This window comes from Schistocerca serialis, chromosome 1 (assembly GCF_023864345.2).
Source record: "Schistocerca serialis cubense isolate TAMUIC-IGC-003099 chromosome 1, iqSchSeri2.2, whole genome shotgun sequence".
NCBI lineage: Eukaryota > Metazoa > Arthropoda > Insecta > Orthoptera > Acrididae > Schistocerca > Schistocerca serialis.
The window spans coordinates 976,088,699-976,103,870 of NC_064638.1; the positions used below are offsets into that span (position 1 = coordinate 976,088,699).

General features: G+C 42.1%; 1 protein-coding gene across 1 annotated transcript in view; it reads left to right on the forward strand.

The window, feature by feature from the left end:
• LOC126453417 (neural cell adhesion molecule 2-like) overlaps positions 1-15,172 on the forward strand; it is a 581,048-nt gene that overhangs the window by 370,506 nt on the left and 195,370 nt on the right. Inside the window, exons 4-5 of the mRNA XM_050091127.1 lie at positions 2,556-2,686; positions 8,005-8,164. Coding sequence (XP_049947084.1) covers positions 2,556-2,686; positions 8,005-8,164 — 291 coding nt within the window. The remainder of the gene's footprint in view (positions 1-2,555; positions 2,687-8,004; positions 8,165-15,172) is intronic.

Consider the following 15,172-nt stretch of genomic DNA (forward strand, 5'->3'; position numbering starts at 1 on the left):
CCCACTGCATTACTCGAAGTTGGCGTTATTGAGTCTTGTATCGGCGTTTAACGTTATTTCCGTCTGTGACGTTATAATAACTTTCACCCGGGCTCTAATACGGCTATTCCATAGTGTATATAGCAAGGTATCTGGTTCAGTGTCGGCGTCGACTTTACTCCGTAAGTGCCTGACACATGGTGGCGATTTTCTATAGCCGATATCTTTTTGCGTTAGGACTTGGCGCACCCACTCTTCTAGCAAAGCGGAAATTCTGGGCATTAATTCGGCCTTGAGTTCTCGTAGGGATCTCTCTCAGAAGGTGCAGTTACTATATCTTTGAATTCATCCGCGTAATGATGATTTAACTGACACACGACTAAGACAAATTTAGTAGAATCTGTAGTTCTTCCGGCGTAGCCGGCCGCGGTGGTCTAGCGGTTCTGGCGCTGCAGTCCGGAACCGCGGGACTGCTACGGTCGCAGGTTCGAATCCTGCCTCGGGCATGGGTGTGTGTGATGTCCTTAGGTTAGTTAGGTTTAAGTAGTTCTAAGATCTAGGGGACTTATGACCTGAGATGTTGAGTCCCATAGTGCTCAGAGCCATTTCATTTTTTCCGGCGTAATGGAAGCTTGCAACCATAATGCAGGATAATGAACCCAGAAAGCAAGCAGTCTCACAGTGAGCCACTATGTTAACGGCACATCGGCAGCCAGTGCGCTAGTACTTCGTGAAAATTCCTATCTAATTGCTTGAAATTTCTCAATGTATTGTGTGTTTCTGGCCTGCAGAGTGAGACGTGACTCAAGAATAGTTCCTAATATCCACAGGCATTTTACAACTACTCATTAATGTTGTGGTGTCGGACTCCTCTTAGGCAACGTCATAGGGTGTAGATCATTGTGTTTAACACACCTTAGAGCCAGATTAGTACACATCACATCGATGTTAATTTTTATTACTAAAATCATAATTGGTTGCCATTTGTTCAAATGTAGGGTAAAAGAGTAAATTGTTTAAATAATCCATTTTGGCATACGATGAAAATCTGAAGTTTCAAATTTACGACCTCTACAACTGTGTATTTTTCAACATCAGCATAATTGTAAAAGAATAGCCCCAAAACTGCAGATATCAAGGAAAACGATGATCGTACATTTCAGAAATGTCATTGGGCACAATACTCTGCTACAAATATTTTAAAAAAATGCACTACGGTAAATATAACACAAGTGACGAGTCCGTCCGATTGTTGGTAAGACCAGGGGAGTGGTGAGAAGTTTTTGGGCTGGTTGGAAAAGACATTGTTCTTGGGTAATAAATTATTATAACTGGATTATAAATAATAATGGTAAAAGTGACAGGTCATTAATGACGATGATAAAAGTGATATGTCATTAATTGTACTAACTGGAAGATGAACGATTACAGGTCAATAATAAAAGTAGCATGGTCAAGTGGCTGTCTTGAAGAGAAGATTGGTCCCCTTGTCTCAGAAAAGGACATTGACCTGTGACCTTGAAAATAAGAACAACTGCCTCAGGACATCGACCCTGATGGACGCTGACCCCAGAGATGGAAGTGACCTTGACTTTGGATGATCTTGATTGTTCCTGGAGTCTGTTTGGTCCCATATTTATCATTTTTAGTGTCCAAAATTCACATCCTTAACATCGGAAACGTTTGCCTTATCCTGTAGCCAGGACTACTTGTACTGTGGTGAGTGGAGCTACGTGTGAGAAATTTCTCGGGCACTTTTGTAGTCTGCAACATCAACCTCAAAGCTGAGACTTCGTTATTCGTAGTCACGAGTACAATAACTGCACTCTATATTTGTGCTATCAAATGTAATGTCTTTAATTCTTCGTAAACTAGTTATAGAAATATGTTCACCTAGAGACTCAGTATCAATATTTCCCAGCGGTGCTTGTAACAATGGATTCTTTTGAGTGTCTTTTTTTCCTTGATCATTGTCCTAGGTTTATCTCCTAACCATCTGCCAGCAAATGCCGTGTTGGAACGTAAAAGAATCCTACGTTTTAAAATAACACAACAGTGAAAGATATTCTTTCCCATATTGTTAACATACTTAAACTATTTTCCTCAGCACTTACTACATTATTTTACTACAATTCTTCTTCCCTCAAGATATTTTGTTGTTTTCTGCTACCTTATTACAACTGTGCCGTGGCCCTTTACCTGTAGGTGGCTATAGGATTAACATGGCCTAAGGTACGTACGGCGTAACATACTTTTTAAGTCACGTCGATACGACAATACACGGCAAGAGTGGCTGCTCCCGTTTTAAAAGTGATTGTGCTGCTTTTTGACCAAATGGCGCAACGTAAATCCATGTGTGAGCCTTTTTACAAATTTTGTCGTCATAACGGTATAAAAATTCCTCGCTTATTCAGATTTATCCACATTTCATTAGTCACTATTTCTGTAACGAATAAGGAGTCTTTAAGTAAAAATCTCGCCCTGGCTTGGTGCAAGTCTGCCAGTAATCAGAGAGCGATTTGCTCGTGATGGAGGCTGGTGAAGTGTGATCGGAAGCAGTGACCTGTTTTTTGTAGACAGTCCCATCGTGGACCTGGAGCTGGGCAGCAATATCAACGGCAGCGCCATCCGCGAGGGCGTCGACGTCTACTTCGAGTGCAACGTTCGCGCCAACCCGTGGATCCATAAAGTCGTCTGGAGGCACAATGTGAGTTTATTAACTGTTTCTGCCTTTATTTTCATTCCCGCTACATTTATTTGTGAACTCTTGTAAATTCTCTTTGTTAGGACAATATGGACATCTAATACCTCTGAAATATTTCATTTACATCCAAAATGCTTCGCAGCATAATCATTTCATTTCCTCCTTCTGCCAGTTGTAACAATGTTGTGCTTTGTGTGCTCTTTCGTGTACAATTTGAGTTTAAGATAAAATTATCCTTCTTTCCTTGAGGGGATTTCTTTGTCGTTTATATTGGTAACTTTTGTGATAAGAGAAAACAAAACTGGTCTCTGATTTAGTTAGTTGTTATTTGTTTCCGTTGTGCTTACACTTTTCGCGGCAATTCTGGTCTTATCATTCTGAATAAGTAATCTTAACTTATTATGTAGGTGTCGGTTAAACAGCTGAACACGTTACTTGGATATAACAGCTGAAGTCTACCACATCTGTTCACACCGTGTAACTCCTCTTTGTTGAAAATTCTATTCATATTAGAAAGATTTTGTTTGTTTGGTTGCCAAACGAACGTGTCACGAAATTTCTGACAAAGCCTCAATAGTACACAATAACGAATAAATCTTTGTGTCAGTTACATTCATAATTATCGTAGTATGTGTGCTACATGAGGTTAATCCGTGTGAAACAGGAACTTTTAGGGAGGCAGTGTGTCTCATCCCGTTATCTGCTAGTAGTGATCCTAAGACACGATTTTACTTGAAACAATATATGTTGTATGAATTATGTTTTATTTCTGCGGATTAACTAAACATGAAAACGTTACACATCAAGGAATTACCAAAAACTAATAAGAAAAATAGCAGTTTTTTCAATTATTACGAATATATGGAGCCTTTTCCCTTTTTAACGTGCTACATCAATTTTAAAGCAGTTTCATCTAAACCTTGGACTCATTAAGCTCGACTGGATTATCGAGAAACAAGGAAAAAAGTACCATGGATATAATACGCGAATTTAGGTGGCAGTGATTAAAACAATGCAGTTTCTCTTTCCGATTGTGCACCCTCGTGAAATTTCAATCACGAATTTTATCCTCGGATGGGAAAATACTTTTTTGGCTCCCACTACACAGAGAGAACTGAACATCATAATAAAATAAGAGAAATCAGAGCTCGCAGGGAAATGTTTAAGTCCTCGTTTTTCACGCGTGGTGTTCGAAGGGGCAGCTGAAGAGAAATAGCTTGAAGGTTGTTCATGAATCCTCTCCCAGACACGTAATTATGATTATCAGCGGAATCATATAGATGTAGATATCATTCGTGACTAGCTGCCGCTAGTGATAATGTATTCTGAGGTTTCTCACCAGTTTACTCTCTGAAACTCGCCGAAGGGATCGAGCAGGTAAGCATACGTTAGTTGCCTCGCATAATGGACACCCACACAGAGATTTCCCCAGTTTCCAAAATCGACCAAGAAAAGCAATAGAATGATTCTTTTGGAAATGATACTTCTGAAGGGTGGAAGGAGTATATAGAGGGCCTATACAAGGGCGATGTACTTGAGGACAATATTATGGAAATGGAAGAGGATGTAGATGAAGATGAAATGGGAGATATGATATTGCGTGAAGAGTTTGACAGAGCACTGAAAGACCTGAGTCGAAAGAAGGCCCCCGGAGTAGACAACATTCCATTAGAACTACTGACGGCCTTGGGAGAGCCAGTCCTGACAAAACCCTACCATCTGGTGAGCAAGATGTATGAGACAGGCGAAATACCCTCAGACTTCAAGAAGAATATAATAATCCCAATCCCAAAGAAAGCAGGTGTTGACAGATGTGAAAATTACCGAACTATCAGTTTAATAAGTCACAGCTGCAAAATACTAACGCGAATTCTTTACAGACGAATGGAAAAACTGATAGAAGCCGACCTCGGGGAAGATCAGTTTGGATTCCGTAGAAATACTGGAACACGTGAGGCAATACTGACCCTACGACTTATCTTAGAAGAAAGATTAAGGAAAGGCAAACCTACGTTTCTAACATTTGTAGACTTAGAGAAAGCTTTTGACAATGTTGATTGGAATACTCTCTTTCAAATTCTGAAGGTGGCAGGGGTAAAATACAGAGATCGAAAGGCTATTTACAATTTGTACAGAAACCAGATGGCAGCTATAAGAGTCGAGGGGTATGAAAGCGAAGCAGTGGTTGGGAAGGGAGTGAGACAGGGTTGTAGCCTATCTCCGATGTTATTCAATCTGTATATTGAGCAAGCAATAAAGGAAACAAAAGAAAAGTTCAGAATAGGTATTAAAATCCATGGAGAAGAAATGAAAACTTTGAGGTTCGCCGATGACATTGTAATTCTGTCAGAGACAGCAAAGGACTTGGAAGAGCAGTTGAATGGAATGGACAGTGTCTTGAAAGGAGGGTGTAAGATGAACATCAACAAAAGCAAAACGAGGATAACGGAATGTAGTCGAATTAAGTCAGGTGATGCTGAGGGAATTAGATTAGGAAATGAGACACTTAAAGTAGTAAAGGAGTTTTGCTATTTGGGGAGCAATATAACTGATGATTTTTCGAAGTAGAGAGGATATAAAATGTAGACTGACAATGGCAAGGAAAGCGTTTCTTAAGAAGAGAAATTTGTTAACATCGAGTATTGATTTAAGTGTCAGGAAGTCGTTTCTCAAAGTATTTGTATGGTGTGTAGCCATGTATGGAAGTGAAACGTGGACGATAAATAGCTTAGACAGGAAGAGAATGGAAGCTTTCGAAATGTGGTGCTACAGAAGAATGCTGAAGATTAGATGAGTTGATCACATAACTAATGAAGAGGTATTGAAAAGAATTAGGGAGAAGAGGAGCTTGTGGCACAACTTGACTAGAAGAAGGGATCGGTTGGTAGGACATGTTCTGAGACATCGAGGGATGATCAATTTAGTATTGGAGGGCAGCGTGGAGGGTAAAAATCGTAGAGGGAGACCAAGAGACGAATACACTAAGCAGATTCAGAAGGATGTAGGTTGCAGTAAGTACTGGGAGATGAAGACGCTTGCACAGCATAGAGTAGCATGGAGAGCTGCATCAAACCAGTCTCAGGACTGAGGACCACAACAACAACAACAACTTCTGATTTGTTTCCTTGAATCTGTCCTACTCGAGCTCTTGATGTGGGTAAGGAGCTCATTTTACCGCAATGTTTAACCATTATCTTCCTTATAATCGAAGAATCCCCGTGGACTAGCACGCTATTATCTTAAAACAATGGGCCCCACGCGGTATGTAAAAAATAGCGAACATCTTAACAAATAGTGAGGGCACTTCTCACCTAATTCAGCTAATATCCTCTTGACAATTTTTTCATTGATCGATGTTAAGATTGTTTAATAAGTACAATGAATATAAAATACCTTTCTCAACAATCGGACAAAGTGGCAAAAAGTTTAGAAGTCCACTTCTTAAAAATCTCTCGGTACAACAGAAAACACTTCAGTGTGGCACTCACACGACATGATGTTCAACATATCAGGACAGCGAGAATTGTTACTTCAATTTTCACTTTATGCTTCACAATTATGTGTAACGGACGTATGTAAAATGAGATCCCTGTTTCATACAGGAATGACAGTTTAAGAAAATGCAACGTACCTGTTTTACTATGTCACTTAATTTTCATTTATGTTGTATTAAACTGTTTGTCACATTTGACCTACGATACTGGCTAAAAGGCAAAAAAACTGCCCTACAACGTAACACGTAACAGTTTGACCTTCCAATTTCTCATACTTATATCCCTATATGTGTATAGCTGAGAATGTAAACACTGATATGCCTGTATTAACCACATGCTAAATAAAGGAATCTCGTTGTTAACTCAGGTGCACAGTGATTCCAGTTTTTGCTTGTTTTGGTAAACACACACTAGGTAAAACCATACAGATATCACTAATGATTAAAAAACACGACGTATAGTTAAATAAAGACGCTGCTGGCCAATGAAACTGCAGTATCAGGAAAAATAGCAAATCACAAAGTTTCACTTGCGTGCACAGAGTAAAAAGTAAGCGTACGCTGCTAAACTTACATTGATTTCAAGGTACAGAGAATCAGAAATTTAGTGACGAGAGCTGCCACTTTTGAGGGCAACAACGATTCTGTATCGGCAGGGCATCGGTTCGATATGAGCTTGGATGACATATTTGCTACGTCACTCCACGCTGCTTCAAAACAATGACCGAGTTAATCGATCGTAAGGGACGCAGTGCAGTTTCTCAGCAACTTAAGACGTAGTGGGTAAGAGATCTGACTGAAGTGCTGGTCAGTACAGCAGCCGAACAAGGTAGCTCAGGAGAGAACGGGCTACAGGCGGTCTTCTTGTTTTGTTGAATGGTGACTTACCGGGGGCGTCCAAGATAAAGCAGAACCATCAGCCATAATACCCCAGAAAAGAACAAATAACTGCCTACGTGTACCAGAGGTGATCGTGTTGTGCACCTTATGGCACTCCATCACACCAGCTGCTGCGTCTATATAACGATGGCAAATGCAGTCATTCTACCCTCGATCTCCTCAGAGTCTGCACAAAGGAATGCGTCGATCGTGATGCTGCATGCTGAACTAGGACTCGTGTGAAAACACAACGTTATGTCTCTCCCGTGTGGTCGTTGGGTGCGCCACTGTCGGCAAGCGTTAAGCGAAGCCGCAACAATGGTCACTGTGCTGAAAATCTGTGTTGCTCCATATGTGTTCCCAATATCGGCTTGGATACTCTCCTGCCGCAAAAAATTATCCATTTGTTGATTGAACTTGCGTTACTTGGCGGTTTGATCTCGCACTGGCAGTCGAACATTAAGTCTGTCTAATCGGGAGCTAGTCACCTGTGGCCATTGATATAAAGTGTGAAATTGATTATGGCCGTTCTGAATTCATCGATTCCATATCCGCAAGACAACAGTTGGATTCATAGTAACGCGAACACCAATATAACGGTACAATTTGCAGCACAATTTCCTACATACAGGACGACATTCACACATATACAACAATAAAATTCTATTCCTTAATGATCACCCCTCTACAAAATCATTCCGAATATTCACAGAATGTGGATGGCATTACAATTATGTTTGTTGTGCGACTGCGCTTCATATCGGTTTGACGATTTTTCGGTGCCATCTTTGTGGTGTTGCAATTTTAATGGCAAGCAGTTTATTTCGGTAATGATTTAGTTTTGTTGCCTTGGAATCTGCAGAAACGTTACGAACTTTCACGAGGAAATAGACCTGGAAACAACAAGTGTGTGGCAGCAGCAGCTGAGCTCAGTGTTTATGCCTGTTAGGGTCGCCAGCTGCACAGCAACCCGAGCGCCGGCACGCTGCTGAGCAACCAGACGCTGGTGCTGCAGGCGGTCAAGCGGCAGCGCTCGGGTCTCTACACGTGCGTTGCGAGCAACTCGGAGGGCGACACCGAGAGCAACGCCTTCAACCTCGATGTCAAGTGTGAGTATCAAGCCGTAACATCTTCTTCAAACAGCAATGATGGTAGTATTTAACAAATAAAACAGTTTTCTCTCCATGAAAATGTAGAGTGGACCCTACGTCTTTTGTGTTAGAAAGATTGAAATAAAGAATATAAATAAACAACAGAAAGTGACGATTCATTATAATGATTTTTTTTATTGCGAAATGTTTGGAGGCTTTCCTACATCAAGGGATCCACCACAGGAGGTGGCGAGATTTGCAACAGCCAAGGACACTGGCACAAAGTGTCGGGGGGGGGGGGGGGGAGGGGGGGGCAGGGGAGGGGGCAGGGGACGGGGGCAGATCCTACCTTGGTGTTCCAAACTTCTGCAGAAGGCTGTCCCTCGGCCCTCGACAGTGAACGCATACTGTTGACACAGCGTCGTGGCTAAATGGCTCTGAGCACTATGGGACTCAACTGCTGTGGTCATAAGTCCCCTAGAACTTAGAACTACTTAAACCTAACTAACCTATGGACAGCACACAACACCCAGCCATCACGAGGCAGAGAAAATCCCTGACCCCGCCGGGAATCGAACCCGGGAACCCGGGCGTGGGAAGCGAGAACGCTACCGCACGACCACGAGATGCGGGCCACAGCGTCGTCCCATGCATCATGAAGAAACGACTACTATCGGACAGATTTGTATCACTAACATGGCTCATGTGGCAACAGTCAATGAACCTTGCCGAAGTGGGTTCGCTTGCGTGTCTCACAGTATTTCTAGGGGCAACAGTCTGGATGATTGACTGATCTTACTTGTAATATCAGTGAGCTTAGACTTGATGCGCTGATACTGCGAACGGCTGAAAACAAGGTAAGACTACAACTGTTATTTTTCTCGAGGACATGAAACCCTACAATAAGGCTTAATGATGATGACATCCTGTAGGGTAAAATATACCGGAGCTAAAACATTCCCCCATCTGGATCTTCAGGCGGGGACTACTCAGGAGAATGTCGTCATCTGAAGCAGAAACTGTCAATCTGCAAGTCAGTTCGTGGAATTTTGTGACCTTTAATCGAATAGTTAGATTAGAAAATTAAAAAGGGAAATGGTGGGTTTAAATTAAATGTACAGGGAATTGCGGAAGGTCGGTGGTAGAAGGAATCGGACTTCTGGTCACATGAGAGAAAGGTTGTACATACAAAATCAGATCGGGGTAATGTAGGTGTAGGTCTAGTAATGAATCAGGAAGCAGGAATTCCGGTAAGCTGCTATGAACAGCATAGTGAACGTATTATCATATCCAAGATAGATACAAATTTCTCTTCTCTCCAATTCTATTCAATACCTCTTCATCAATTATGTGATCTACCCATCTAATCTTTAGCATTCTTCTGTAGCACCATATTTCGGAAGCGTCTATTCTCTTCTTGTCTAAACTATATATCGTAGACGTTTCACTTCCATATATGGCTACACTCCATACAAATACTTTCAGAAACGACTTCCTGCCACTTAAATCTAAACTCGATGTTAACAAATTTCTCTTTTTCAGAAACGCTTTCCTTGCGATTGCCAGTCTACATCTTATATCCTGTCCACTTCGACCATCATCAGTTATTTTGCTCCCCAAATAGCAAAACTCATTCACTACTTCAAGCGTCTCATTTCCTAATCTAATTCCCGCAGCATCACCCGATTTAATTCGACTACATTCCATTATCTTCGTTTTGCTTTTGTTGACGTTCATCTTATATCCTCATTACAAGACACTGTCAATTCCGTTCAGCTGCTCTTTCAGGTCCTTCGCTGTGTCTGACAGAATAACAATGCCATCGCGTACCTTAAAGTTTTTATTTCTTCTCCGTGGATTTTAATTCCTACTCCGAATTCTTCTTTTGTTTCCTTTATTGCTTGCTGAATATACATATTGTATAGCATCGGGGTTAGGCTACAAACCTCTCACTCACTTCCTAACCACTGCTTCTCCTGCATGCCCCTCGACTCTTTTAGCTGCCGTCTGGTTTCTGTACAGATTGTAAATAGCCTTTCGCTCCCTGTATTTTACCCCTGCCACCTTCAGAATTTGAAAGACAGTATTCCAGTCAACATTGTCAAAAGCTTTCTCTAAGTCTACAAATGATAGAAACGTAGCTTTGCATTTCGTTAATCTATTTTCTAAGCTAAGTCGTAGAGTCAGTGTTACCTCAAGTGTTCCAACATTTCTGCGGAATCCAAACTGATCTTCCACAAGGTCGGCTTCTACCAATTTTTCCATTCACCTGTAAGGAATTCGTGCTAGTATTTTGGCGCCGTGGCTTATTAAACTGATAGCTCGGTAATTTTCACAGCTGTCAACACCTGCTTTCTTTGGGATTGGAATTGTTATACTCTTCTTGAAGTCTGAGGGTATTACGCGTCTCTCATACATCTTGCTCACTAGATGGTAGAGTTTTGTTAGGCCTAGCTCTCCCAAGGCTGCCAGTAGTTCTAATGGAATGTTGTCAACTCCCAGGGCCTTATTTCGACTTAGATTTTTCAGTGATCGGTGAAACTTTCCACGCAGTATCATATCTCCTATTTCATCTTCATCTACATTCTCTTCCATTTCCACAATATTGTCCTCAAGAACATCGCCCCTGTACAGACCCTCTATATACTCCTTCCACCTTTCTGCTTTCACTTCTTTGCTTACAACTGGGTTTCCATCTGAGCTCTTGATATTCGTGCAAGTGGTTCTCTTTTCTCTAAACGACTCTTTAATTTTCCGAATATGATATGCGCCTCTACATCCTTGCATTTGTACTCTAGCCATCCCTGCTTAGCCATTTTGCACTTCCTGTTGATCTCATTTTTGAGACGTTTGTATTCCTTTTTCCCTGTTTCATTTACTGCATTTTTGTGTTTTCTCCTTTCATCAATTAAGTTCAATATCTCTTCTGTTACCCAAGGAGTACTACTAGCCCTCGCCTTTTTATCTACTTGATCCTCTGCTGCTTTCAATATTTCATCTCTCAAAGCTACCCATGCTTCTTCTACTGTTTTTCTTTCTCCCAATCTTGTCAGTCGTTCCCTAATGCTGCCTCTGAAGCTCTCTACAACCTCTACTTCTGTCAGTTTATTCAGGTCCCATCTCCTTAAATTCCCGACTTCCTGCAGTTTCTTCAGTTTTAATCTACAGTTCATAACCAATAAATTGTTGTCAGAGTCCACATCTGTCCCCCGGAAATGTCTTACAATTTAAAACCTGGTTCCTAAATCACTGTCTTACCATTATATAATCTATCTGAAACCTTCCAGTATCTCCAGGCCTGTTCCATGTATACTACCTTCTTTCATGATTCTTGAACCAAGTGTTAGCTATGATTAAGTTATGCTCTGTGCAAAATTCTACCAGGCAGCTTCCTCTTTCACTCCTTACCCCCATTCCATATTTTCCTACTATGTTTCCTTCTCTTCCTTTTCCTCCTATTGAATTCCAGTCACCCATGACTATTAACTTTTCGTCTCCCTTAACTATCTGAATAATTTCTTTTATCTCATCATACATTTCATCAATCTCTTCGTCATCTGTGGAGCTAGTTGTCATATAAACTTGTACTACTGTGGTAGGCGTGAGCTTCGTATCTATTTTGGCTACAATAATGCATTCACTACGCTCTTTGTAGTAGCTTACCTGCATTCCTATTTTCCTATTCATTATTAAACCTACTCTTGCACTACCCTCTATTTGTTTTTGTATTTATAACCCTGTATTCACCTGACCAGAAGTCTTGATCCTCCTGCCACCGAACTTCACTAATTCCCACAATATCTTACTTTAACCTATCCATCGCCCTTTCTAAGTTTTCTAACCTACCTGCCCGATTAAGGGTTCCGACATTCTACGCTCCGATCCGTAGAACGACAGTTTACTTTCTCCTGATAACAACGTCCTCCTGAGTAGTTCCCGACCGGAGATCCGAATGGGGGACTATTTTACTTCCGGAATATTTCACCCAAGAGCACGCCATCATGATTTAACCATACAGTAAAGCAGCATGCCCTCGGGAAGAATTATGGCTGTAGTTTCCCCTCGCTTTCAGTCGTTCGTAGTACCAGCACAGCAAGGCAGTTTTGGTTAGTGTTACAAGGCCAGATTAGTCAAGCTTCAAGATTGTTGCCCCTGCAACTACTGAAAAGCAGCTGCCCCTCTTGAGGAACCACACGTTTGCCTGGCCTCTCAACAGATACGCCTCCGTTGTGGTTGCACCAACGGTACGGCTATCTGTATCGTTGAGGCTCGCAAGCCTCTCCACCAACGGTAAGGTCCATTGTTCAGGGGGGGGGGGGGGGGCGGGAGGAAAGGTAAATTGGAAAATGCAATTAAATTTCAGTGAGAAGAAACAAAAACTTTGTAGTTTGTGTTGAATAAAGTCAGATGATGCGGAAAGGATTATATTAGGAGGTAACACAATAAAATTAATAGAGTCTGTAGCTAGTGGTCTGGGGCATAGCACTGCTGCCTCTGGATCACGGGGCTCCGTGTTCGATTCCCGGCCGAGTTGGGGATTCTCTCTGCCCAGGGACAGGGTGTTTGCGTAGTCCTCATCATTTCATCACCATCATCATTTATGAGAGTGACTAAATTGGGTTGTGAAAAGAAAATGGACTGTGTAAAAATTGGGACTTTGTACAGGCACTGATGTTGAGGGCCCCACAAACCAAACATGACCATCATCATCAAAATTGATAGTCATAACCTGTGGCATCAAGTAATACTCAGTTTGGTAATGGAAGGACTTGTTGTGGGTAAGCACTTCGAAATGGTTGTAGGTTGTAGTACTTACTCGAAGATGAAGAAGCTTGCACAAGATAAGTTAGCATTCAGACGTACACCAAGCCGGTGTTCGGATTGAAGATAACGACAATATGGCAGCGGTGAGCTGGGTTGACGCAGCTGACACGTACATAGCTCCGCCGTATGGAACAATCTATATCTTACAAGACATTACAGCAGCTAGCTAAATACAGGTAACTACCTTACTGAAGTCGACGATTCTGAAGTAACTCCCATTAGCGAAAACGAAGTGCGCAACAGTCCTAAAATCCAAGGCACGACTCAGTCGATGCCAGAATGCTGAATGCACTTCCACGTCAAGCAGTCATTAGTATCTGCATATTCATCAACGCTATACGAACACGGAAGGTTTGGAACAGTTGGAAGCGAAGTATCATAGCGAAACACAGATTTGACCTGAAGAGCTATAGACCGATTAGTCTGCTTCCACAGCTGGGTAAAATGTTTGAATTGCTATTACTTACAAGAGTACAACAGAAGACCGAAAAACTACACAGAGTACCTCGAAAGCAGTTTTAGAGTCAACCGCTCCACCATTCACCAGCTGCTGCGAGTGACAAAAGAAGCAGTATTAGCGTTCAACCAAAGCTAATATTGCGACATCATCCTCCTTGACGTCACTACAGCCTCTGATAGTATCTGGCATCACGGGCTTCTACACCAAGCACTTGCTTACCGAATACCAGGAACGTACGTCATACTGCTGACCAACTATCTATCACGAGGGACCTGTATGATGAGGATAGTGGACGCCGTATCGATTGAACGCGTGTGCAAGCTGCGGTGCCACAATAGTGTTTACAAGCTCACCGCGGACGAGATTTTATGCTGAAAATACAGAGCTCATCTCAAGAAACAGATGGCCTGAAATTCTTGATGTATGATTACAAGAAGCCTGCACTGGACTTAAGCAATGGTCAACAAAGAAAAGTATTTGCTTTAACGCCACTAAAACCCAGGCGTTACTATTAACTAAGTGATTCAAGCCTGACTTAGCTATTGCCAAGTTATTTGGGACAGCCAATGTCAGCCAAATACTTTGTGGTTACCTTGGACAGAGGATTAACATGGAGACTCCACAATGAAGGAACACGGCGCAAGATGTTACAACGGCTGGGACCACTGGACCCATTCATCAATGAAACTTCAACACTGACCATGGCCAGCCGGAGTGGCCGAGCGGCTCTAGTCGTTACAGTCTGGAACCGCGCGACCGCTACCGTAGCAGGTTCGAATCCTGCCTTGGGCATTGATGTGTGTGATGTCTTTAGGTTAGTTAGGTTTAAGTAGTTCTAAGTTCTAGGGGACTGATGACCTCAGAAGTTGAGGCCCATAGTGTTCAGAGCCATTTTAGCCACTGACATTGGAAAGCGACCTGCATGTCTACAGAACATCCATAGGATTAGTAATGGCCTATGCATGCGCAATTTGGGGCAACACTGTCAAAATCCTCGTAGAGGCTTCACAATTTGCAAAATATAGCGCTTAGAAATATTTTCCGGATTCTGAGATGCATATCTGTAAATTATCGACACGAAGGAACAGAAGAACAAACAGCCATCGACATATGGATGTGGATAAATCACATCTTTCCGCAAACCCATTAATCAACCACTTAAGGCAAAATTACGCAAATAGGGACAGCTACAAAGGGCCGGTGGCACACCTGAATCTACAACAGGAGACGTCACTTGAAGAAAGCTCAGCGTACCAAGAAAAGCCACCTGCGTAGACAAGCAAATCAGGGAAGCACTTGAAACCACAGCCATTAATTAATAGGCGAAACCCACAAGCCCGGATTAACAAAGCTCAGAGAAAAGGCACAAGCAGTGCAGATCTTGCTGTTACTGCACTATGATATTGTAGTATCGAAGAGTCTGCAGACGAATACTGAAACACATACCCTATTTCATCGAAGGCTTTTGATTTCTGCTGACAGAAGACTGGAGCTAGAGGCCCTCAGAATATTTCAAAGAATAATATATGAAATGGGAAACAAACCAACATATACCACATCACTTTATCCGACTCCAGTGTCGCCTCAAATGAAAGCTCTGCATCTTATCCTGATAAATGTGCAGCTGGTTTCGGTGCCAGATGTAGCAATATATCGATACAGCGGGGGTAGATAACAAAATAGCTCCATCCATGTTCCTGCTGAAAGAGATGCTGAAGAACATTGACGCGGCCTCCCATTTG